At 44.5% G+C, this 23,856-nt stretch overlaps 2 protein-coding genes across 2 annotated transcripts; one reads left to right on the plus strand and one right to left on the minus strand.

Moving 5' to 3' along the window:
- Nucleotides 1-714: 714 nt before the first annotated feature.
- On the minus strand, nucleotides 715-12,147 carry APTX (aprataxin). The gene is made up of 8 exons (XM_052776837.1): nucleotides 11,811-12,147; nucleotides 11,306-11,442; nucleotides 10,307-10,353; nucleotides 7,527-7,856; nucleotides 5,367-5,426; nucleotides 2,335-2,561; nucleotides 1,371-1,474; nucleotides 715-1,078 (listed from the first exon to the last, which is right to left on the minus strand). Exons 1-8 carry the CDS (start codon nucleotides 11,867-11,869, stop codon nucleotides 924-926), a joined length of 1,119 nt encoding a protein of 372 aa, XP_052632797.1. The 5' UTR covers nucleotides 11,870-12,147; the 3' UTR covers nucleotides 715-923.
- Nucleotides 12,148-13,054: 907 nt separating this feature from the next.
- Nucleotides 13,055-21,625, plus strand: LOC128136771 (dnaJ homolog subfamily A member 1). The gene is made up of 8 exons (XM_052776835.1): nucleotides 13,055-13,326; nucleotides 13,507-13,684; nucleotides 14,880-14,984; nucleotides 15,087-15,314; nucleotides 16,741-16,855; nucleotides 18,819-18,934; nucleotides 19,509-19,609; nucleotides 20,333-21,625. The coding sequence occupies exons 1-8, from the start codon at nucleotides 13,195-13,197 to the stop codon at nucleotides 20,549-20,551; spliced, it is 1,194 nt and encodes a 397-aa protein (XP_052632795.1). The 5' UTR covers nucleotides 13,055-13,194; the 3' UTR covers nucleotides 20,552-21,625.
- The last annotated feature ends 2,231 nt before the right edge of the window (nucleotides 21,626-23,856 follow it).

Raw genomic sequence — 23,856 nt, forward strand, 5'->3', positions numbered from 1 at the left:
ATTTTTATTACTACTGCTCTGCTGCCTATCTGGGAGTTCATATCTTGAGGACAATCAAATGATAGAAGTTCACCAAAATCCCAATGTGGAGAAATAGGGCAGCATTAAACCACACAATTTCTGTACCAACTGTGACCTATATAGCCAAGCAACTGCAAACCTTGATAGTTTATTACCCTAGGGAGCAGTAAAGCTGGTCCCTGCATACTATATATTTATTTTTATATACAAATGATTAAATACATCCTTGTACATGAAAGAGGCTGCCCCTCTTGGAGCCTGGCAGCCTGGTGAGGGGTGATGCCTGCTCCATAGCCAAGGGGAAGTGCAGCAGCACTGAAATCTTCAAGCCATGCTGTGGCACAACAAAGTGGGGACGCTGTAGCTGATGCTCCTTCCCATACACTCTGAGCACATTCCTTTGACGGTTTTGCTGTCAGCCACACCAGCCTCTGCAACATTACCACTTAAGGGAAACTTAAGGCAGAAGACACTGAGAAAGAAGACACTGAGGCTGGTGACAGGCAGAAGACATCAAGAGAAAGACCTCTAAATCATTGTTCCTTTCCTTTCTCAGTAGAAACCTAGATCTGGGCTCAATGCCTCAGCTTCTGAATTAAAATAAATCATTTCATCCAAACAAAACACTTGTTCCAGACTTCGGTTCACATACAGATTAGTGTGGCAGTACCACAACAAAGCTGCAAACACACCTTCCATTTCAGAAGTCACTTTATTTTATGTCAGGGGCGGGGGTTTGTCTAAGTTATTACAAAGTTAATATGCTGCTGTTTCCAGGCTACTTTTTCCCACATTACATTTGTCATTCCAGTTAACAAAAAACATACGTGTCCACTAACATTTCGAGGTCTTTGTTTTAGCCTGAAATCTGAAGACAGGTTGTAAGATGATTTTTTGCAAAGTCATTTTGGCGAATGTTTCCCAAGATGTTCCTTTAACTGTGGGATAGTGGACAGCTGTTTTTTGCAACGATGGCACCTGAGGGGCAATTTGAGAAGTTCAGAGACATGATCTTTCACCATCACTTTTCCCTTGCTTCTTACCATCTCTATCACATCTGAAAAAAAAAAGAGACCAGAGGTATTGGGACCATGTAGCGTCATGAAACTCATGACACTGCAGAATCTCTGCACCCTGCTTCACATGCACAGCATGTCACCACTGCCTTCTAATTTAAACCAGTCACAAAATTCGGTTGACTTGTACTTAGTGCTATTCCCCAATATCTGAAATTACATAAAACCTTTCACTTACTACTACAGAATTCATGGCTTACACATTTTTTTGGAAAAAAAGCCAGAACCCACAAGCAGGATTACATGTAATGAAATACCTTTTCTAATCATTACCTTGGGAGTTTAAGAAGTAGTCTGTAGTAAAAGAGTTCCAGTGCTTTTTGGTTTTCAGGGCCGGAGAATCAAAATCTTGGCTGATTACATGCAAATGTAGCTGACTGAAACAAACAAACACATTACGTAGATAAGAGAGAAGAATAATGCTAATGCTCAAAGTTCTTTTGCAGCAGTTATCAGTTGCAAACATGATTCAGCAGTGTCAGGCTGCCAGCCTTATGGGTCAGTCTTACCACGTCTGACCCGTAGTCCTGTGACAGAAGAAACCTAGTATGTTCTGGAAGCACTGTCTCATGCCAAGTGTTTCACTTAAACAGTCAAGATCACTAGTCTGCATATTCCATTGGCCCCTAACTACAGTCTGTATTCCTCCTAGTTTCCAAAAAGGCAGAGACAGTGGTTTTAATAAACCAAAGGTTTAAACTTCGTAGAGTGCTTGAATGGGACTTGATGAGTGACTCAAAGCTTCATCCAAGAACTGGAGAACAACTTAGAAAGCTGACTGCAATACCCACAGGCATTTGGATGCTCTAAGATCTGGACTTCCTTACACACAAGACTCAAATCCTAGCTCATACCAGGCAGGACTTGATAGGCTTAAGAGTCACTCTCTGATCCCAGATCGGTGCCCTGGGAGGAGGGATGCCCTGGCACTTGGCCATTGGCAGCACCACCTCTGTGGCTGGGACTGGACCACAGGCGTACCATAGCCCCAGCTACAGACCTCTGCTAGGGGAACCCAACAGCATTTCCCACCGGACCCAAGACGCCTGTGTAGCCCATCGGCATGTACGCAGCAGTGTGTGCACAGCTGCACTGAAAGGACTTGGACACCAAATTGTTTGTAGCCTTCAGGAGGATTAGTTGTTCTTTAGCAATGCCAGATCACGTTACAGATTTAGCCCCAAATCTGTATAACCGAACAACAGGGTCTCCACCTGATGACTCATCTAGGTCTTACCTCATACTGGGGATAGCATGGTAACCCAGTCTGAACTCCAGACTCTCTCTGGCAGGGCACTGTTGTATCATTTTTTGCCCAACAGCATGCATATGTTCCAGGAGTTCAAGATGGTCTCTGGTGACTGACTTCAGGCTTGAAATGGGGTCCCATGGTAAGACAAGCCAGTGGTAACATGCTTTGGGATATTTATCCTTGATGACTACAGTCTTTTCATCTTTGTAAACCTTGCAAAACAAATAACTAGATTATTTACTGATTGAAAGTTAAATCTCTTATTCCTATAAGCACTTTATTTAGTGGATTTTGAGATGTTATCCATCTGCATGTCCCATTGCAGTTGCAGAAGTCCCTAAGCACACGTATATGTTGCTAGTGCAACTGGGGCTGCCAGGAAAAAAGCCAGGAAAGATTACTAGATGGGGAAAAATATCAAGCAGTAGAGCATTCCACTTCAAAGAGGACTTCTGCTGGAACTAAGCTGGTCCAGGATATGCACCCTCTTCCATACCATGCACCAGGCATTTCCAGAGAGATGTTCCAGCATCCCTCTTTATATACTTTAAGGGAAAAGCTTTCTACACCAACCATTGCTACAGGTGGATATGAACTCTCTTGAAAATCACCTGGACTCAGATACCAGTGAGGTCTGGGAAACTCTACTTCCATCAGGCTACATTCAAGCTTTGCAGTCACTGCAACAAAAATCATGGCACTGTGCTCAATATAAAGCACGTAGGAATGCACTGGACTGCCTCATCCTTTGCAGATTTCTGGAGTGAAACGCAAGTCTCAGAGGTGCTACAAATACTGTGCTCAGCGCTGCAGACTGCCACCTGCGTTACAAAAACATTCAAGTCCGAGCTATTTGAGTTCATGCTACCCAATGTGCTACTTTGTAAGATCACTCACAAAAAGAAGAACAGATTCCTGTCTATCATGCTCTTCTTCCTGTTTTCATTTTGGTTTGCCTTTTGCAACAATTTGATGCAGCTGATAAAGAGAAACAGTAGCAAAGCATGTGGAGCACAGGAGGGACAAGTGCCCTGGCAATAAAAATCTGTCAGGTTCTGAAGCAGAAACTGTTGTGCTGTGTTTGTGATCTCTTAGCAGTGCGTGTATTGGTTAGAGATGGATGGTGTCTTTGTCATCTTTGCTAATTATTCTCCCATGTTTCTATACAGAGCTGATCAGTCTTGCTCTACAGGAAGGAAGATTAAAATTTTATCAGCACACAAATCATAGGACTGATTCTTTCAGCAGCAAGACTAGTTGATGCTGTCATATTTTTATACACATACATTAGTGTCTGCATATGCAACCAGTGGGAATGGGATCATGATCAAGTGTTTTCAGAAGAAATAAATATTGCCCTTTATTTAATATTTGATTAAAAAGCAAAGATAGGAGTTCTATTTTTTGTGTATTTAGTTCAGAACCACAACTAATAAAGCTAACACTAAGTCACAAACAGTTACTTAGTAAGTTTGTACTTACTAAGTTACAAACAGTAACAGAAGTAACTCAACTGTTTTAAAACCAGCTTATCTTTTGGGTCAAGAAAGCACTGTCTTGGTAAGTGCTATATGAAATTCTGCTGAAGGGATCAAGATTAAGCTTCATGTTTAAAAAATAAGCAAGTATTTCAATAGCTTTATCATTCCCCATGGAGACTCATTTGAAACTGCTGGCATTTCCAGGAGAACAGGCATCCAGTTCTCCTAAAACTCTACACAGTTCAACATTTTAGACTTGAATTAAAAAAAAAAAAAAAAAAAAATCAATCAAGAAATACAGAAATACAGACCTTCTGATTAGTTATCAAGGAAATTATTTTCAGCCTGAGGGTGATCATCACCTGAAGGGGCCCAGTGAGGCTGTGGGATCTTCGCCCTTGGCGATCATCTCAACTCAAATGGTCAAAGGCTGGGACAATCACACCAAGTGCTAGGGGTCAGACTGGGTGACCTCCAAAGGTCTTTTCCAACTAAAATTATCAACTGATTTCAAGAACTAAGCATCACAGGTGTCTGTGATACCCGTCCTCCTGAACACATACTCTTGCTGAGAAGTACAAAGGGAAAAACAGATCTCTAATGTTAAGATGGCCATGCAGCAGTCAGCCAGCCAAAACCCAAGCTAAATAGACCTAAGCTTCAGGCCTTACTCTGCCAGACAGTGCAATATTGATGGAGAGCATTCTCCCTATTTTGGAGTTGAGCTAAAAAGCTTGGTTTTGAGAAGGAGTTGTCTATGTATTTGCCATAACTTTAAAATAAAATGCAAGTAGGTTCTATAGATGGATAGGGAAGATTCTCTCAGGGCTTTCTCAGAATACAATAACAAGAAAGCATGTATAAACTGGCAACCACAAAGACATTGGTCAGATTTCTGTGTCTTGAGTCTGACCTCCCCCAAAGCAGGGAGCAGACAACAAAAAAAGAGCTCTAGGAAAACTATTATGCAGCCACAGGGAAGTAGAGGGAAGGAGGTGCATCTGGACCATCTACAAATGTTAAAAGAAACCACCCAGGAAATTCCTGTTAGCACAAAGAAACCGGGTGGAGGAGGAGCCAGGGGTCACATCCTGTCAGATGGCACAGAGGTGCTGCAGTTAACAGTTTGCTGGAAACCAGGAAACTGCACCATGCTTGGAAACAAGGCAGTGCTGTCTGCTGGAAAACAGGAACTTCCACTACTTGCTCAGCTTCAAACCACACCCCCATTTTAGTTGGTTTCCCTGAGGAAACAAAGCAACTGCACTGCTTGCCTGTTCTCCCAACAACGTTTTTGAAATCTGTTGGCCAAATTTGACAGTGTAGAGAGCTCGAAGATAATTAAGATAATGACATTCTGCAAAATCAGTATAGTAGAGTCCCAAATTAATGCTACTACAGAGAGAGATGCAAGTACAATTCAGCCCTTATGCAATACTCCACTGGTTAATCAGATCATTAAAGTAAACTGGAGGAGGAAGAAAGCAAGCTCATTTAGCTAGGAACCAATGTAAAGTACAAGTGTACAGCTCTCACCTGCATTTTTGGATCTCGCATGGAGCTCTTTAGACCCTGACTCCAGTGTCCCAAATGTTCCTAAAGCAGGGAAGGAAAAAATTAAATCATAAGAGAAGTAAGAATCCAATTATATGTTTTAAAGCACTCAGTTAAGTACTTTCATTGGTATACAACAGTAAAATAACATTTGTTGTGGTTTAATCCCAGCTGGCAACTAAGCACCACAGAGCCACTCACTCACTCCCTCCGGGTGGGATGGGGGAGAGCATCAGAAGGGTAAAAGTGAGAAAACTCGTGGGCTGAGATAAAGACAGTTTAATAGGTAAAGCAAAAGCCATGCACACAAGCAAAGCAAAACAAGGAATTCATTCCCCACTTCCCATTGGCAGGCAGCCATCTCCAGGAAAGCAGGGCTCTATCACGCCTAACGGTTACTTGGGAAGACAAACGCCATCGCTCTGAACATCACCCCCTTCCTTCTTCCCCCAGCTTTTATTGCTGAGCACGACATCATATGGTCTGGGATATCCCTTTGGTCAGCTGGGGTCAGCTGTCCCAGCTGTGTCCCCTCCCAACTTCTTGTGCACCCCCAGCCTACTCACTGGTGGGGTGCGGTGAGAAGCAGAAAAGGCCTCGACTCTGTGTTAGCACTGCTCAGCAGTAACGAAAACATCCCTGTATTGTCAACACTGTTTTCAGCACAAATCCAAAACACAGCCCCATACCAGCTACTATGAAGAAAATTAATTCTATCCCAGCCAAAACCAGCACAAAGCTGAATGACAGCTGAATTATATTCTTTCTATAAATGCCAACACACCTGCTCCAACTGCCCCCACAAAGCTACTTTTGAAAACTTTCAACAAGATACTGTTAAGATTCAAAGTTCAGTCTTTCAAATGTTGGAAATTTAACAACAGGGAGCTCTAGATCTGTTTGAATTTAATAATTTGCAGGCACATGTTATGGCACAGTTCTTGATTACTATTGATGACAGATTGTTTTACTAAAAGACACTCTGCTTCACGGATCACAAGAGTCAAAGGAAGTACAAGGATCTCCACTAACTGTCCTATCACATGCTGCTCTGCACAGAACGAAGAAGTGGTTGTGGTGCGTGGCCCTACTCTTAGATATATTTATTTTTTGACACTGTGCAAGGACGGGCTTGTACGGAAAAGAAGAAAGGCATAGGAAGATCAAGCCAACACTACCAGATATCTCTTAATTTGGTTACTGAATGCCTAACAGGAAGTGCCTAGAGTGCACTTTTTTCAAAACAGATAATGTTTTATCTGTTCAGATCACTTTACAGGCATTATCAATTATGATCTTCATCATATTCTTATAGAGGAAGATGTGCAAACATTATTATAGTGCTGACAGAGAAACAGTGTGAATCGTCTTGTCTCCGTGCTCACACCACCACAAATCTGGCCCTAATATAACTAGCCTGAGTTCACAAAGGAAGTAAGTGGTCAACCCATCACAACCTGGTTCTGAAATTTTGTCCTGAGGGGTTTCATTTGTGCCTTCTCCTCCAGCAACTACACTGTTAAGAGTTCCAGATGCACTAAGCAGTCTTTTATTTTGTCCATGTCAGCAGGGCTAAAAACTCCCTTTCAAAAGATTTTGGCTGTTAACATTCATTAATGTAAACATGGTCCTACCATAAGCACTGACCAAAGCAGGAGAGGAAAGAAAAAAGGCAATTAAAAAAAAAAACAGATGGTCAAGTTGTTCCATTCTGTGTGCATAAGCTTTTAGATAAGTACTGCTCTATTTGTAACATGGCAGATTTCATCTCAAGAACCAGCACAGTATCCTTGTGTGACCTCAGCTAAACTGAGCTCACGTGGACTGTCCTTCTAGCAGCAACTGCAGCAGGAACCAAAGATTAAATCCTCAGTCACTACAAGCAAGCCCCTTCACACACACATCCCCCACCCAGCTCAGGTTAAAATGGGTCCCAAGTAACATTCTCAGGACTTGGGTGATGTCAGGAGCAGAGTCTTTGTCTCAGCGCATGTCAGCTTACATGCTCTGAATACTCTGAGGTTCTGTGTTCACCTGAGATGCTTCCCCATCAATAGTACCCACAAAAGTAAAAGACCAAGGCCCTGATGGAGGAGGCAACCCCAGGAGAAACAGCACAAGTACTAATACTAATACACTTGCCTTTTTGCTTGAAGTCCCTTCATGTGGACATACACTGCTATCACTTAGCTTGGGATTTGCAGAACTGCCTTGTGTATCCACCACCTCCACCTTCATTCTTTTTCTGGGCATAAGCTCTACATCATCATTCTCGCAGGAGTCCTCACATGGAGTCTTGTTGGTTTGTATTTTCTCTTCTGCTTCTTTAACAGTTTTCCCTGGCTCTTCAGCAAATTGCACCATATAGGGGTAAAGTTTATTCACAATATGCAGAACTTGGCCTGGCTTCATTTTTACCTCTTCATCCTTGCCAATATTCACAAGATCAACACTAGTTGGGTTGACTCCTATCTTTGTTAGGGAGAAAAAAGAAAAAAAATAGCAAATGATGCTGCAACTGGAATCGCCAACTACTGCTCCATTGACCTGGAATATCACTATCCCGGAAAGCAAACGTGTTTTGTATTCACTGCACCTCCTCCCCACACCAACCCGCTCTAGAGGATCAGGGAAGTCCAGCACTGGAGACACCTCGCTATGGCCCATTCTTGCAATCACAGTTGTCAGCACACAACCCACAGAGGCATGGTGTCACAGCGACCCAACAGTTCTGTAGCAGTGGCAAGACCTATGCCACACTTTGCTCAAAAAAATTAACCACCTATTAAACAGCTGTTAAAATAATAACAGCCTTAGTAACAATTATTTCTGAAGAGTAACAGTAGTTTTAACAAATTACTTCAGTCCAACGATCTCCAGAAAGTTTCCTGTTTTGAAATTATTTTACTTTCTCTTTCTTCTCCTTTTTACTACATTTTGTTTTCTGTTTCTACCAAATGCTGTCCCATCAACACATTTGCCTTCAAATACACAAGCACACTCTTCCGGCTCATTTTGAGAGAGAAAGCAGTTCAGGCTCACAACCACTGGCTCACCAAGCACAGCCCACTGCTAACACTTGCAACACACTCCGTCCTGCGTAGGCAAGAAAAAAAGACAAATCAGGAAAAAAGTCTCTCTGAGCCCCCAGAAGCACTCACTACACGGGGATCAGCTCCTTGCTCGTCTTTTCTTTCTTTCCCAAGCCAAACGTGATAACCCTTCTCCAGCCCACAGAAGACTCTGTTCAAACAGTGACACCACTGCCTGTTCCTTCAAGAGAGGCTAAACCTCTCTGTCCACCTCAGCTTATGTGAAGTATATACCAGCCTATCTGTATTTTAGTGCTTTTATTTTCATTTTGCATCTCACACTTTCACAAAACCAACTCTGTTATTTATTCTGTTCTAGCAGAGAATGAGGACAGCAAGGTCAAATTTTTACCTGCCTCTCTATTGCATCAGTTGACAGCTCTATGCAACTCTAAAATAATTTTCCCCTCAAACCAGTGTTTTAAAGACTGAGAAGTTACCTGAAGTTCAGCTGCTAACTGAAAAGCAATATATTTTCCCCTGTCTCAGGCATAACTGATAACAGAAAGTGGCGTGGGCAACCTACAGGGACTCCTTGATAGATGGATTTTGCCTGATCATGAGGGTGACCCTAGGGAAATTAGGAGTCTCCAACTTCAGCAAAATGCTTTTGGTTAATGCTTATGCATGAAACAAATGTTAGGAAACCAGCTCTTCCCTGTGACTGATAAAACTCTGTCACAGAATGTTTCTTTGGCTTTGTCACCATGATAGCTGCCTGCTTCACAAGATGGTACTGTGCCTCTCTCATCACTTGGTATTCACTGCAATGAAGCACCCGACTGATTCCAGCCAGAATCTCTTCAGTCTACAGTTCCACAATTTCACTCAAGTCCAATACAATTCACATCCCCCAGGCCAATATGCTATCAAACAACTGATCACTGGAGCCCTGTGCTGCACACAAATCCCCTGGGAAGCAACTCTAGAGCAGGCACCGAAAACATGCTAGCACCCAGCACCAGCAAGTATTCCCAGCCCTGAGATTCCAGTAACACGGTATTCAAATTGTGGCTAAGTCTGACTTCTGTGAAAAACTGTCTCAGAGATCTTTGCCAGATTCACCAGATTCTGGTGAGGTCCCTGCACTTACTGAGCTCTGGAGGCGTTTTTACAGAAGACATTACTCCTCAGTAGGCAGAACACATCGATTGGTGTGTTGTCCACACATGCCGATGCTGCGGGCGCACACACATGCCCCAGTACCTGAAGCCAGAGCATTTGCCCTTTGTATTATCTCAGGGATACTGGTCCTCATAAGTCCGAGAGAGTAGACCTACATCCACCCAGTTAGTAACATGAGAATGCCTTCAGTGCTGCCTCACGTCCTATCCCTTCCCCGAGGTGACCTGATCTTTGGCTCTATCAGCCATCAAAACAAAAACCTTCCACAACTTCCTGGTCCCATTAACACCAGAACCAATTTGACCTTAAATGAAGGGCTGCCTCAGCTTTAGAATTTCAGGCTCAGGAGACAGATCATCAAGTTTAGGGGGAGAACTCCAAAATCTCCCAAACATAGTGCCTGGAAGAACAGGCTGTCAAGCAGTGTTCCCTGATGCTTCAAGTCTGGCTGTCTGAGACTGAAGCACATCTGGAAGGAATAGTGCAGTCTTTCCATGGAGGTACACAAAATCAAAAAAAAAAAAAAAAAGTCAGATCCCTTCCAAAGACCACTCGCTGTGCTCACCTTGCTCATAAAACAGCTTCAGGCCTTTCAGACCCGGTGATCAGAATCAGCACTTGCAGCACTTGTGGAGTTTAAGTGCAGCAACTGTCCCAGTAACTATCAGAAATATTGAAATGTTGTACACCCATTTAAAAACATACCTGCTTAACTGTGACATACCCCTTGTTACAGTCTGCTTTTAACTGAACTGGAAAGAAAGAACAAAGTGTCACAAAAAGTGTAAATAAAAAGGCCAGAACTCTGCTGAACCACCCCTTGCAGAAAACACTGCTGTATTTTAAGATCTGCTACCTTCTGAAGCTGATCCCTGTGAATGTACGCAAAGAATACTTGTGCCCCATCCTCTGTTTCCAGGACCACATGTAAAATGGAACCAACCCATACACCGAGTCACACCTGAGTATTTCACATCATGGATCAGCAAAATTACTTCAGAATAAAGGTGAAATCTATGGCAGTCTTCTACACGTTCTTGCTGTTCTCACCAGCCCTCTCTGACAGCAAGGCATGGAGCAGGACTGTGTCCAGAGGGAAGAAAGGTAAGGCTGGGAAGATGTGAAGGGGACTATTTTATAGATCACAGATATTTTTATATATTCTCCCAGCCCATCTATAAAATAACAAGTCATACTAAAAATCAGATGGTGGAAGACTAGGGAGATGAAGTGCCACTCACAAAGCAAGAGTGCAGGCAGTGGAACATGACTGCGCGCCTGGTGACCCATGTTAAGGTTCAATATCTTAGTTTATGGAGGTGAACTTCCCATGATTTGCTGTCTCCTCTGATTTTTCAGGACCCAGAGATCTCCATAAGCACTTACAAAAAAAGGTTGATGGCTTCAAGAATCAGGCAACACTATGGACCATGCAGAGAAAGGAGACCATAGCCAGTGACTGCAGAAGCAAGCCTAAGGAAAGCCTGCTTAGATTTCAAGGAAAAACTGCGATTTGCCATTTAGACCCTGCTCAAAGCAGGCTTACAAACTAGGCCAAAACATTGGTCCATTAACTTCACCATAAATTAGGCAAACGGAACAATGATGTTTATTGATAAACACGAGTGCTGTACTTGTATCTCACACAGTTCACAAGTTTCGTTGCTGCTGCATGTAGAAAGCGGGATTTGAGCTACACCTTACCTTGTTGCCTTGAACACTTCTTATCCGTTATCCCAGTCTCTGGGCCACGCCCAATTACCACTGCTTCCAAGTGTGGCAGTTTTATTCGCTGACTGCATTTCTCTTTCCCCACCAGCCAGCACACACGCATCACTGTGCTATAGGGCAAAACAAACAGTATGTTACTAACACACAGCTTCCCCATGCGTCACCTTCCTGTGGAACAGGGTCCAGGAATTCTGCTGCCAGTCCATTCATTAGCTGAGTCACTTCTGCTATACTGGGTTCATGTTTCTGAAATTCAAGGCAAAGCACAGCACTAACACTCGCATAATCTAAGAGCAAGTTGCTGTTGAAAGGGCAATCCTATTTTCCTTCCTTCTACATCACCATACGTCCTCACATCCACGGATCAGACATAGGAAAAATCATCTGGATCAACAGTTCCGTCTGACAGAAAAGCCTACCCACAAAAAAAGTTATTTGTTTCCCACTGAATCAGAACTGATCTGAGAGATTAACTTACCCACCAAAACAAAGAAAGCGGCAGAAGTCAGGGAGGGTGAGAGAGGGGGACAGCTTCATCCAGCAACAGTCTGCAGATGGACCCTCAAGCTGACACCAGTTTGACCCTGGACAGCAAAGATCCCGCACCCTCCTCTCTGCCTGGTGCTGGGCGCTAGGCGCTCCTCCTCCCAGCTCTGTGGCGAGCTTATCCCGGTGGAAAGCCGGAAACTTTCCACCCCCAGTGCAACGCCAGCACTGTCACGCGCAAAACAAAAACGCGCGACGCGCCGTTCGGCCCACCCAGCTGCACCTCCCGGCCGGCCTGCTGCTCGGGACGGGCCCCCTCCACCGCTCGCTACACACCCCGCCTCGGGGCCCCGATGCCCTGCCACCCGGGCAGGCGGCGAGGCGGGGGGGGGAGGGGGGCCGGCCGGCACACGGCAACGACCGCCAGCACCGCACAGCCGATGCAGACGCGAGGGAGCCCCCGCGGCGGCCCCAGCCCCGGCGGGCCCCGCCTGTCGCCGCCGCACGACGCTGGTTACCGGGCCGCGGGGCCGCCGGCCCGGAGGGGAGCCGGGCCCCGTCCCCATGGCAACGCCGGGCCCCACTCTCACCGCGCGCGCGAGCCGCCCGCGCCGCGGCCGGCCCAGCCAATCGGCTGCTGCAGCGGCGCCCCCGCGTGACCAGAGGGCAGGCGCGGCCCAGCGTTCCCGGGCGGGAGGGGGGGGGGGGTGTCGGCGCAGGCGCACTGGGGCGGGGCGGCGAGCCGAGCCGCCAACAGGCCTGCGCCGTGGCGCCGGACGGGCGCGGAGCGGGACCGGAAAGGCGGCGCACGGGGTGCTGCTGCGTACCCGTCGGTAGGCCGGTGCTTCCCGCAAGGAACGGCCGCGCAGCGGCAGCGCTGGAGGTGCCGGGCGTGGGGCCTGCCCGCTACACACGCGTAACGCCAGGCAGCAGCAGCAGCGGCGGCGGCGACGGCTGCTGCTGCTGCTGCTCCCCGCCGGGCAGGCGGCGCGACCGGCGGCGCCGCTCGCCCCTCTGCTCCCCGCCGAGCGCCTCAGCCCGCCGCGCGGGGCGGGGCAGGAGCCGGTGCCTGCCCGGAGCATGCGCAGTGCCGTGCGCCGCCGGTGCACGCCGGGAGTGGCAGCGGCGGGCGAGCTGGACCGCCGAGGGGCGGCGGTGATTGGCCAGCCGCCTTCCTCCTCCCACCCCTATTGGCCGCCCGTCCTCCAGAGGCAGGCGGCCGGCGGGGCGGGACTTCCGGGGGCGGTGCGGTGCCGGCTTAAAAGCGCCCGGATCTGGGACCGGCTCCGAACTTTCCAGAAAAGTCGGGGTCGGCGCTGGGCGAGGAGCCTCCGTGGGGTGCGGGACCGCCCGCGGCTCAGGGGCCGTCCTCCGCCATGGTGAAGGAGACTACCTACTACGATGTGCTGGGCGTGAAGCCCAACGCCTCCGCCGAGGAGCTGAAGAAGGCTTACCGAAAACTAGCGCTCAAGTACCACCCTGACAAGAACCCCAATGAGGGCGAGAAGGTCGGCGGCGGGACGGGACGGGGCTGCGGGGCCGGCTGCCCCGGAGGGTACTGGCACGGAAGGCGAGGGGACGGACGGGCTGGGAAGGGCTTGGCGGGAGCGGGAGGGTGGCCGGGGGCGGGGGGGCCGTTCGGGGTTTCAAGGCTCGGGTGTCTGAGGCACGATGTACGTCTCCCGCAGTTTAAGCAGATTTCCCAAGCTTATGAAGTACTGTCAGACCCAAAGAAGAGGGACCTGTATGACAAAGGAGGCGAGCAGGCCATCAAAGAGGGTGGCTCCGGTGGTGGCTTCGGGTCACCCATGGACATCTTCGATATGTTCTTTGGCGGCGGTGGGAGGATGCAGAGAGAGAGACGAGGTAACATGCTGTCTTCCAACACTTTCCCAGACTTTACAGTGTGATCGGTGGGGTAGACAGGGTCACCGTCTCTGAGGAGAACGCCGTAGGTGTAAGACTTTAAATAGCGTTGAAATGAAGTTACAGGCTTGATCTCAAAAACGGAAGAAACACTGTCCCGAGCCCGTAACACCTGAAACAAGCAGGGGAGGGCATTCGGTTCATACGGTGGTAGTTTGATCTCTTGTGCATTGTTTTATGTTAATAGCTAACCAGATTTCTGGTTTGGAAAGCCTTTAGCTGAGTGTAAGCCCAGCTGCCCTCAGGCTGAATAGGAAACGGAACGGTAACATATTTTAAAATGATTTTTTCACTAAGCTATTGTAAGTGTAGTGTCTCAATGTGAATTTGGTCTTTAATTGCAAGTAACTATATCTAAATAAGGTAGCCAAATCAAATTCAGTCTGTGAAGCCTTTTTGTTCGCTGTGCTGTTCAGTGGAATTGAGTTGAAGCTGCAGTAAAATGCTGCTCAAAGATTAAAGTCTAGATTAATCACACTGGGAAAGACTCTAGTGTTAATTAAACTGGTTAAGAGTAGTGCTGACCCCATTACTTCTTAGGGTAGATCTGGTGACAAAGGGAAGAAAAAAGGGTTTGTATCAAAGTGTTTCAGTGTTGTATCAAAATGTTCCTATTAAGCCAGAACTTGGTATCCTTCACAAAATTAAGCTTGCAATAGCTAAAGTTCTAATTAATTCCTGAGTGTAAAAATTTAATGACTCAATTCGGTTTCCAGAAAGTCCCTTGGTGAGAGGAAGAAAGTACTTGGCTGACTCTAGACAGTGTCTCCTGCTTCCTTGTAGGAGACACGTTCAGTCACTTTGTTAAAACTGAAGTCTTGCATTATAAAACTTAAATGTCTAAGGTTCTGCCTATTTTGTTTCTGTTATTGTTTGTGCTTTCACAGAAGAGTCTCTGACTTACTCTAGCGGAGGAACATTACTGACAAAGCCATTAGCATTGTTACCTAATTTGACATCAGATAGGAAGGGGCTATTGACTAATACCAGCACAACAAGATAAAGCTATACTAAAACAGGATGTTGAAGCTCATAGACTTGGTTTGTCGTGACTTGAGCATAGTGACGCGGGAAGCTTACTGTTACGTGGAGACCAAGCTTTCAAACTTGAGTAAATATCCGTCTTCTTTTATAGGCAAAAATGTGGTCCATCAGTTGTCAGTAAGTTTAGAAGATATGTACAATGGTGCAACAAGGAAACTTGCACTGCAGAAGAATGTTATCTGTGACAAATGTGAAGGTAACTGTGAAACTGAAACTAAACACAAGTTACTTCTAAAGGTTTTGGTTTTTTTTTTCTAGTAGCACATAACTATCCGTCTCCAATTTTCATTCTCCTCAGGTCGTGGTGGTAAGAAAGGTGCAGTAGAATGCTGTCCTAATTGCAGAGGAACAGGCATGCAGATCAGAATTCACCAGATTGGGCCAGGAATGGTGCAACAAATCCAGTCTGTGTGTATGGAGTGTCAGGGGCACGGGGAGCGTATTAGCCCCAAGGACCGGTGTAAGAGCTGCACTGGCAGAAAAATTGTTAGAGAGAAGAAGATACTAGAAGTTCACATTGACAAAGGTGAGGTGTCTTACTAAGATGAAGTATTGAACTTGGATGTACTGACTGACTTCGCAGCACTAAATCAGATTTAGCAAATGCATGGTGTTGATTTGGTGAGTAACACTGCTGAATACATGTACAGTAAAATTGCCTGTTGCTGCCTGTAAAAACTAGGAGACTTGTTTTTAGAGGTTTATTACTTTTATGTTCACATCTAATACCTGTGCACATAACTAAATGAATTCTGAAAACTGCACTATTGTAAGTGGTGAATTAACTTTTGAGCAGCCTCATAAGCACATATCTTGATTGGGTAGCTGGACCGATTAAAATAAAACTAATCACTTGTTGGCTCAGCTTGCCTAATGAGTTTTCCCTGCCTGTAGGAAACCCTGCAGACTCCGATCACTTCTACTGTGTTTCAGTGTGAAGGGGAACCAGGTCTGCTATAGTAATAGGGTGCAGACAGTGCTAAGCCTTTCATGCTTAGAACTCTGTTTGCTATGCAACCCTGACAGTGCTGCTCACTGCAGGTACTCTTTGCCTGGCAAAATGCAACTCAATACGCAAACCCTCGCAGTGATGGGAGAACGCAACAGTGTTGAGTCACAAATGCATCTCTGTTGAGGAGGCTGCTCAAAAGGTGGTGAGAGAAGTCTCTGGAGTAGTGCAGCTTGTAATATAGGGCAAGCTGACAAGCACATGGCTTCTACAGACTTGCGCCTCACTATTACTTGCAACTGTTTTATGTGTAAGCACACCTTATGCAATGGCTCAATTTGTTTGTAACAGGCAATATCCTACAGTAACATTAAATATGAGGGCTAGTACAGATGTATTACTGACATTTTAAACAGGGAAATCGCTGAGAAGAGTTTCTTTTCCCTTCCGTATAGACAAACAGACTGTGAGGTAGCATGAGGCAGCTAGAATTTATGGCAGAGAGACTTGTGGGGGGGTGAAATGGGTTTCTTACATGATGGTTACAGTCCTAGGGGGAGTGCTTCTTGCACTTAGCGGGCACTGAGATCATGTTTCATGAGTAGGTCTGCCACATATATTTCTAAATCTGAAGAAGCAGATTGGTCACTTGCTCTCAAAATGTATTTTGTATGCAGTGTTTCTGTTTCCTTTTTAGTACTTGTGTGTATAACGAAAGCTGTTTTAATAATGTTTCCCTTAACGACTTTTTCTTGGCAGGTGGCTATTTTGCATTACAATTAAGCTTAATGATCTTGAGACATAGTTCAGGTTGGCACCACTGAAATCTGTTGGACATGTGAGTGGATTAAAAAAAAATTACGAATACTTCAAGGGAGGGTCCTGATGTTCTAATTTAAAGATACAGAGATCTCCTGGTACCAGCTTGTGCCTATAAAAATATTTCTTGTTGCTGCCTTTCACTTAAAAAATATGAAAAATGTTTGTTTGTTTTCTGCAATAGGAATGAAGGATGGTCAGAAAATAACATTCCATGGTGAAGGGGACCAAGAGCCAGGACTAGAGCCAGGGGACATTATTATTGTCTTGGATCAAAAAGACCACTCTGTATTTACAAGGTAAAAAGTCTGAAAGTCCTTTGTGTTAACTCATGAGATGCTTGTCCACATGCTTCCTTGGTTACCACTCACCTTCTATCTACTGGAAATATCAATAGATAGGATCATGTGGCTAGAGCTCGCCTGTGAGTTTGGGTGGCCAAAGGAGTACTGAGGTGTGCAGGAATCCTGGTACAACTAGTCACAGCCACTTGTGTTCTAATAGCATGAGATACTCTTACGTGAGCTTTGGCAGTAGAAGGGGATGGCAGGCAAACAAAACCAGTTACAGTTATTAAGAGTTTACAAATCTTGAATTTTAAGAACTCTTAAAATAATTGGGATTTTGTTCAATAGATATGAAGATTGTGATTATTTCCTTGCTCTTTCTAGGATAGCATCCCATCACTTACCTCAAAATTACCATTTAGTGTAGGCAGCTGTTCATCGCCCACTTGGCTTCAGGGTACAGAAAACTTCTAGTGTGTTCACTTTTGCTCAGGGATTTTATTCATGACAAACTACTGAATATAACATGCACCCTTCTGACCAAAGGTGGTTTCCCACACTTCTTTTCCTGCCTGAGTGCACTGGGCAAGGTAATCAGTCCTGTCCTTTCTTGTGAAAGCAAAAGTGACTCAAGCAGCATTGACCATGTCTCAAGTATTTCTGTTACTGGACAGTACTGCTTGGTGTTTCAAGTTAATGTTTATGGAATGAGTCTGTCCAGTACATTTTGGTCTGATTAAAAGCAACACTGGTCATCTCGCAGAAATGTATTGCACTTTGTGTCTCACTGCTTCTGTTCAGACCAGTAACAAGGGAATCAATGGATTTAGAGAAAGCATTTGTCTCAACACCAGCCACTGACACTGTATTTGTAAATAGGAATGGTGAGTCAAAGGTTCTTGGGAAACCTGCAGCTGGTCTGCCTGATTGTCCTATATGGTGCTGAGCTCTGGAAATCGGTGCCAGAACTCTGTGCTGAAGAACACTGAGTTCACAGGCTAAGAATCAGTTCTGTTCGCTTTGGATAAGCTTACTCAGCTGATTTTTATTAACTTCCAGTGAAACCAGATACTGAACCAGCTGTGCCAAAGGGACAGTTGGAGCCAGACTGTTTGCGTGGTTACCTGGGACTTGAAGTCACAACTCTGATGGCTTGTTTTTGTCCAGCTTTCTGCCCACTGCCTTCAGTTCTAGTGTCCTTAGATAAGCCTTTATGTTACTGGTCTTGTGGGATTATGCTGAGGTCATGCTGCTCTGGGACAAGTGGAATGTTACCCCTCTCCCGCAGTCTAAAATTAACTTTTCAGGCAAGTCTCCTCTCGGAGACCTTTAAAACAGGGTGAGTGAAATAACTAATTTCTTTGAATAGGCTGGAGGATTTTGTAGCCCTTGAACATGCAGTACATGCAGACATCACTAACACTGCCGTACTGAAGTCAGAATAGGCAATTAAAACAATTACATTATCTCTTCCAGATACTTCTTAGTGCTTTCTAGAAGGTACTTTCATCATAACCCAGAGTGGCCATCACCTGTTCAAACTTCCCTAGAACCAGATCTTCAGAAAGCGAGCGTAATAATAATGTGAAGCTAGCTGATGCACTTAAAGTATTAATCTACATAAAGGAAGGGATTAATTGTCCCAGTTGCAATGTTTAGGAGGCTGAGAGACAACTTTTTTCTTAGAATTGGGAAGGAGCTGTGAAGTGAAACTGGATGCAAGTGAGCCTTGCTGTTATTTATTTCTTTTCAATAAACACTTCTACACTTTGGATAGCTAGACTTGATCAGTAATGGCTCTCAGTGTGGGCATCATTCCTGTAACTGCTGGCTTGAGGTGCTGCATCAATATTCAGTACTCTTTATTTAATTGCCCAGGCTTTTATTGTCTTTGCCAAGTTAAATACTGAAGTTGGGTATGATCCTTTTACTGTTTCTCCCTCTCTGTGACTGTTTTTGATTGCTTCTGCCTTAGACGAGATGAAGACCTTCTTATGTCTATGGATATTCAACTGGTTGAAGCGCTATGTGGCTTTCAAAAGCCTATCACAACACTGGATAATAGAACTATTATTATTACCTCCCATCCTGGTAAGTGTTGGTTTGCTTTCTGCTAGAAGTCCAAGCATACAGTGAATGTAAGCTGGAAATTTAAAGGAACAGAAACATCCCATCTTGATGTACATGGGATGTGTGCTGGTATCAAGCTTTTCTTCCCAGTCTCTGCAGTACAAATCTTTAAACAAAAAAGGATTTTTGGATAGCAGTCAGCAGTAACTTTCTCTTTGCGTGTTATAATAACACACCTTACCTCATGGACACACTTGTATCCTGAGGATGCCTTATGAGAATTGAAGGCCGTAGGTCTCTGAAAACCACATTTTCAGCTTTGGAAAGGAGCTCTTAATAAATTTGTAAGTATGCTTCCTTTGGGAAGCATAACAAGGTTACAAGGATGTAATGTAGATGTCAACCTGCTTTCCTACTCAGAAGTTACCAGGCAGCAAGTCCCTATTAGACTACTACATATTGGTGTAGCTGTCTAACCACAGTGTAGGTTACGTGAACATTGAAGGGAGTTAAAACTAAAGCTGCTCCTGTTGCCTGGATGGTTCCCTTCCTTTTTTTGGTCTTTTTTTGGTGTTTTCTTTTTTTTTTTTTTTAGGCCAGGTTGTCAAGCATGGGGCTGTTAAGTGCGTGTTGAATGAAGGTATGCCAATTTATCGCAGACCATATGAAAAAGGACGGCTGATCATAGAATTCAGGGTAAGTGGATCAACTTAGTTCCATGGTGCAGTTCAGCACTGAATATTCATCCAAAATTTAACCTCTAAGCATTACCTCAATCAAGAAGAGGTACCAACTATCAGATGTCCTGGTTTGGTATTTGTTTTTGACAATGGTAAGAACATGTAATCCATCAAACAGAATTACAGTTCAGAACGCAGAGAAAGCTTTGGAACACTCTGAGCTGAAAGTACTTTAAGTACCAGAAGAATTTCTTCAGATACCTTGTGAATTTCCATTTGGTTGGCACATTCTTTAGTTTCTATCATCCTGTAGGGAGGATAGATTAGTAACTTCCCTGTGCTGGAGCAAAGAAGTAGGCTAGAAAATGCTGATTTCTCTAGAGAGAAGCTAATGGTGGGAGCTATGGCAAGCAGGCTCTGTCTGCTATGGTTTTAGAGGAGATTGAACTATATCTCTAATGTTGATATATCCTGTACTTTGCTTCTAGGGTGATTCCAGAGGGCAGCCAGAGGCAGAAGAAATGTTGGATAAGATTTGGTTAAGTTGCCAGTTAGAAGCTAACTTCTTGCAGGCATTAAAAAATAGGCTCGTGACTTAGATTTTATTTATTTATTTTAAGCACTGGGTTTAAGTCATCTGTGATGATAAAGCTGACTTTGGCAGGTATTTGACCTGTAGTGGGATGGAAAAAGACCGGTTCAGGCAGACTTGAGTAACCCCAGTTCTTGATGATTTCAGGTGAACTTTCCAGAGAGTGGCTTCCTCTCTTCAGACAAGCTGTCTTTACTTGAAAAACTGCTACCTACAAGGCAGGAAATAGAAGAAACTGAGGAAATGGAACAAGTGGATTTAGTGGACTTTGATCCATCTCAAAAAAGAAAACACCACTATAATGGAGAAGTTTATGAAGATGATGAGCATCACCCTAGAGGTGGTGTTCAGTGTCAGACATCATAAATGGGCCAGTGAATAACTTGTGATGCTTGTTTTGTATGCATTAGTGGATGAGTGAAGGACTGCAAGCAGTTCACCCTCACTTCCTACTATTTGTTGTTCTATCCAGCCATAGTTGTTTCTAAAAGCATAAAGAAATAAACTAATTAAACTGACTTTGCAATTTGTGTAAAGCTCCAGGATGCAAGCTCAAATGAAGTTGATTGCACTTCACCCCTGCCTCTTGGTCAAGAAATCTCCCTTACCTGCTTGTCTTTTACCCCAAGCCTTGTAATTCCTGTATGTGTGCAGTTGCCCAGGCTTAAAATAAGATTCTGTGGTGGTCTTTTTAGGAATTCTAGATCTTATACTCTGTTAATAAAGTATGCACAAGTACTTACAATTCATGCTAAGATATAGTTAAGTTTTGTACCAGTTAGGATAACATGTTAATGTTTTGGGCTTGTACTGGTGTTTGTTAAATACAGACTGGCTCTAATGCAACCACATAACAGGTGAAGCTGATAAGGATATGGTTAATCTTCACAGGCTTATTAAAGTTATGTGATCCATAAGCTCTCTGAAGCTACTGTGCTTAAGGTCAAGTAGTCCCTTTCTCTGTCAGCTTTGTTCCTGACCCTGGAGCTAGATGTGAAGCTTGCTGTGGTTCATTGCTGAGTACTGCTTGGCTGCTGTCCTGCACCACCATACTGCATATAGAGCCACTGGTTGCTTGGCTGCTGCAGGAGCTTCCTTTGCTACCATGCATGAGTAAAAACCTCTGGGCTTTATCAGCACGCATGCTGTTTGGAAACTGTCAGCCTGCTGGCATGTGAAGCTTGACTTCCACCTTGGTTACTGAAATCAGATACCCCTCAGTGGTATGTCATGGAAGGTAGTACCAGCCCTGTTGGTGGGCATATGTGAACCTGCAGAGGAGAGAAACTTACTGTCAGTGAATACAACCAACTGATGTATCTAGGAATGTTCTGAAAATTAATGTATTGTGTGCATTATTTTAAGCTGACTCTTGAAAATGCTGTATGAATGTTCTAATTATTGTAGATGAAGCATTTCCAATATAATTACAAAATTGTTCATTGCCTCTTTTCTTAGACCAGATGTTGGTTTAAAGACACCACCGCCTTCTTTTTAGACAGCTATTCACAGAAAAATCTTAGCAAAAAAACTTCTTTCAGAAAATATGCTGAGAAGACAGGTCCAGATTTAACCTCTAGTGCAGTAGTTTAGTCTTGTTCTACCATCTGGCTTGGGACAGAGCTTACGCTTTTCTTACTACTTTGACGCTAGAGTGTCATGACGAGAACTTGGTTTTTCTTCCTGGAAATAGCTGCTACATGACAGTGTGTGTGTTGTAACTTCAGTATCTGGAAACTGTTAGACTTAGAAAACATCTCTAACTCTTGTAAAATGTTATGGGTTTCATTTTATAAAGACAGCTGGTAGCATGGGGTTTGTACCTCACAGGTAGTAGTTCTCCTTCAGGTACTTGCAGAATTGCAATCCCCTGCATGTTTCACCTAGGTTTTTTTTTTTCTTTCCTTGTCTCAGCTGGAATAAAATCCTGTAGGCAAAATTTTACTTGAATGAGCCCATCAGTGAGCTGTACAAATGTGACCAGCAGGAGCCTTTGCTCTATCAGTAGGACAGTTTGGCTGAGTCAGGAGGAGGAACAGAAAGTCCTCCTACCTCTGGTGAGGGCTGAGACTCCTGCACAACTGTCCTGAGGCTAAACAGCACTAAAACACGCTACTTGTTCTCAGTTCAGTAAGCACCCTTGTCCTTGTTTTGCTTAACCACGTGGATCAAAACAGCTAGGGCAAACCAAGCTCAGTGCAGTGCCTTCAGATGACAACAGGACATTATTTTGCTTCAGATGGCTGTGTATTATATAAAAAATGATTCCATAGCCTTTTTTCCCAGGGACATTTCAGTTTTCCTTTCCCCATACCCATAGCTGCATCAACACAGTTGGGGTAATGTTTGTATTCTTGACTTACTCTCAAGACCATGGTGGCCAATTCTGCTTCATGCTTGATGACACCACAGCTAATCTAGAGGATGGTCTAGGTCTAGCTCCCAGGAGGGCGGCTGACCTTGGCAGAGTGTGGTGGTGCATTCCCCCTCCATCTCAGAAACTCCCATTAGGACTTAGCATTTGTGTAATGAGTTGGGTGGTTAAGTGTCCCCTGACCGTAACAGGAACTTTTGCATGGCTATGGCAGGGAGCAGCACTGACCATACAAAGGACTCCTGTTGCCTAGCAGAGGCGGAGATGCAGAACCAGGAAATTTTGTCATCTCCTGACAGCCTTGGAGTCCTCCCTTATCTGAATCGTAGCTCATGTGAAACAGTACCAGTGCTACTGGAATTCCAGTAATTTGCTGATGACTAAAGCTAATTATCTTACAAACCTATGAACAGTGGTCCTAAGCGAGGCCCTTTGAGCTCTCCCAGACTGCAGCGGGCTGTGACCAGCATCTCCCTCTGAGGGGAATGCCTCTCGGAGCTTGTGAACTCTCCAGTTTGTGAAAATTGGAGGACCGTTGCCAAGAACTGACAACGGGACCTGGGCTGCAACCCTTCGCTCCTTGAGGCTCAACGCTTCGCCCATTGAGAAAAATGCCGAGACATTTGACGTGAATATTTTCACTGAACTCAAGGGGAATTTTTAAGGTATACCTACCTTAGCTTTGCTTTTATCTCTCTCTCTCAGTGTCTGTGTGCATGCGTGTATGAATTAACCTGTGTATCCTGTAGCAAGTGTAGTATAAGTATTGCCTTTTCTAAATCCTGATGCACCTCAAACTGTGAATGAACCTCAGACTGCTGTTACACACATAATTCCTTTAGACATAAACTGTTCCCCAAATCTGGGACTAGGAGTGAATCCAGCTGCACCTAAGCACCAACAGGAGCTTAGAAAGCAAGGGGGTGTTCTCTGAACCTCATAACTCAACAGGAGGGTATTCCCTACCTTTTTACATCCCCGATTTCTGTGCAAATCATGAAAAAACAATTTTAACTCCATATTCCTTTTTATGTTTCTCTTTTACCCTGTTGCATCTTTGGTCTCTGTATAAATAATTCTAGTTTGATTCCAACTTGATTTTCTTTGTACGTTTCATCCATGTATTAAGTAATAGAGTGAACCTTGCCATCACGTTCTGTGAAGTCACCTTTTTTTATAAATTCCTATTAAATCATTTTTGCTAATACCCTTGATGGTGATTCTTTAAGCAGTCCAAAACACTTCATTCACCACAGAGTAGCCTGGGGAAAGATCCTACTACTAATGCAGGAAGGGC

The sequence above is a fragment of the Harpia harpyja genome, chromosome Z (assembly GCF_026419915.1).
Source record: "Harpia harpyja isolate bHarHar1 chromosome Z, bHarHar1 primary haplotype, whole genome shotgun sequence".
NCBI classification, from domain to species: Eukaryota; Metazoa; Chordata; class Aves; order Accipitriformes; family Accipitridae; genus Harpia; species Harpia harpyja.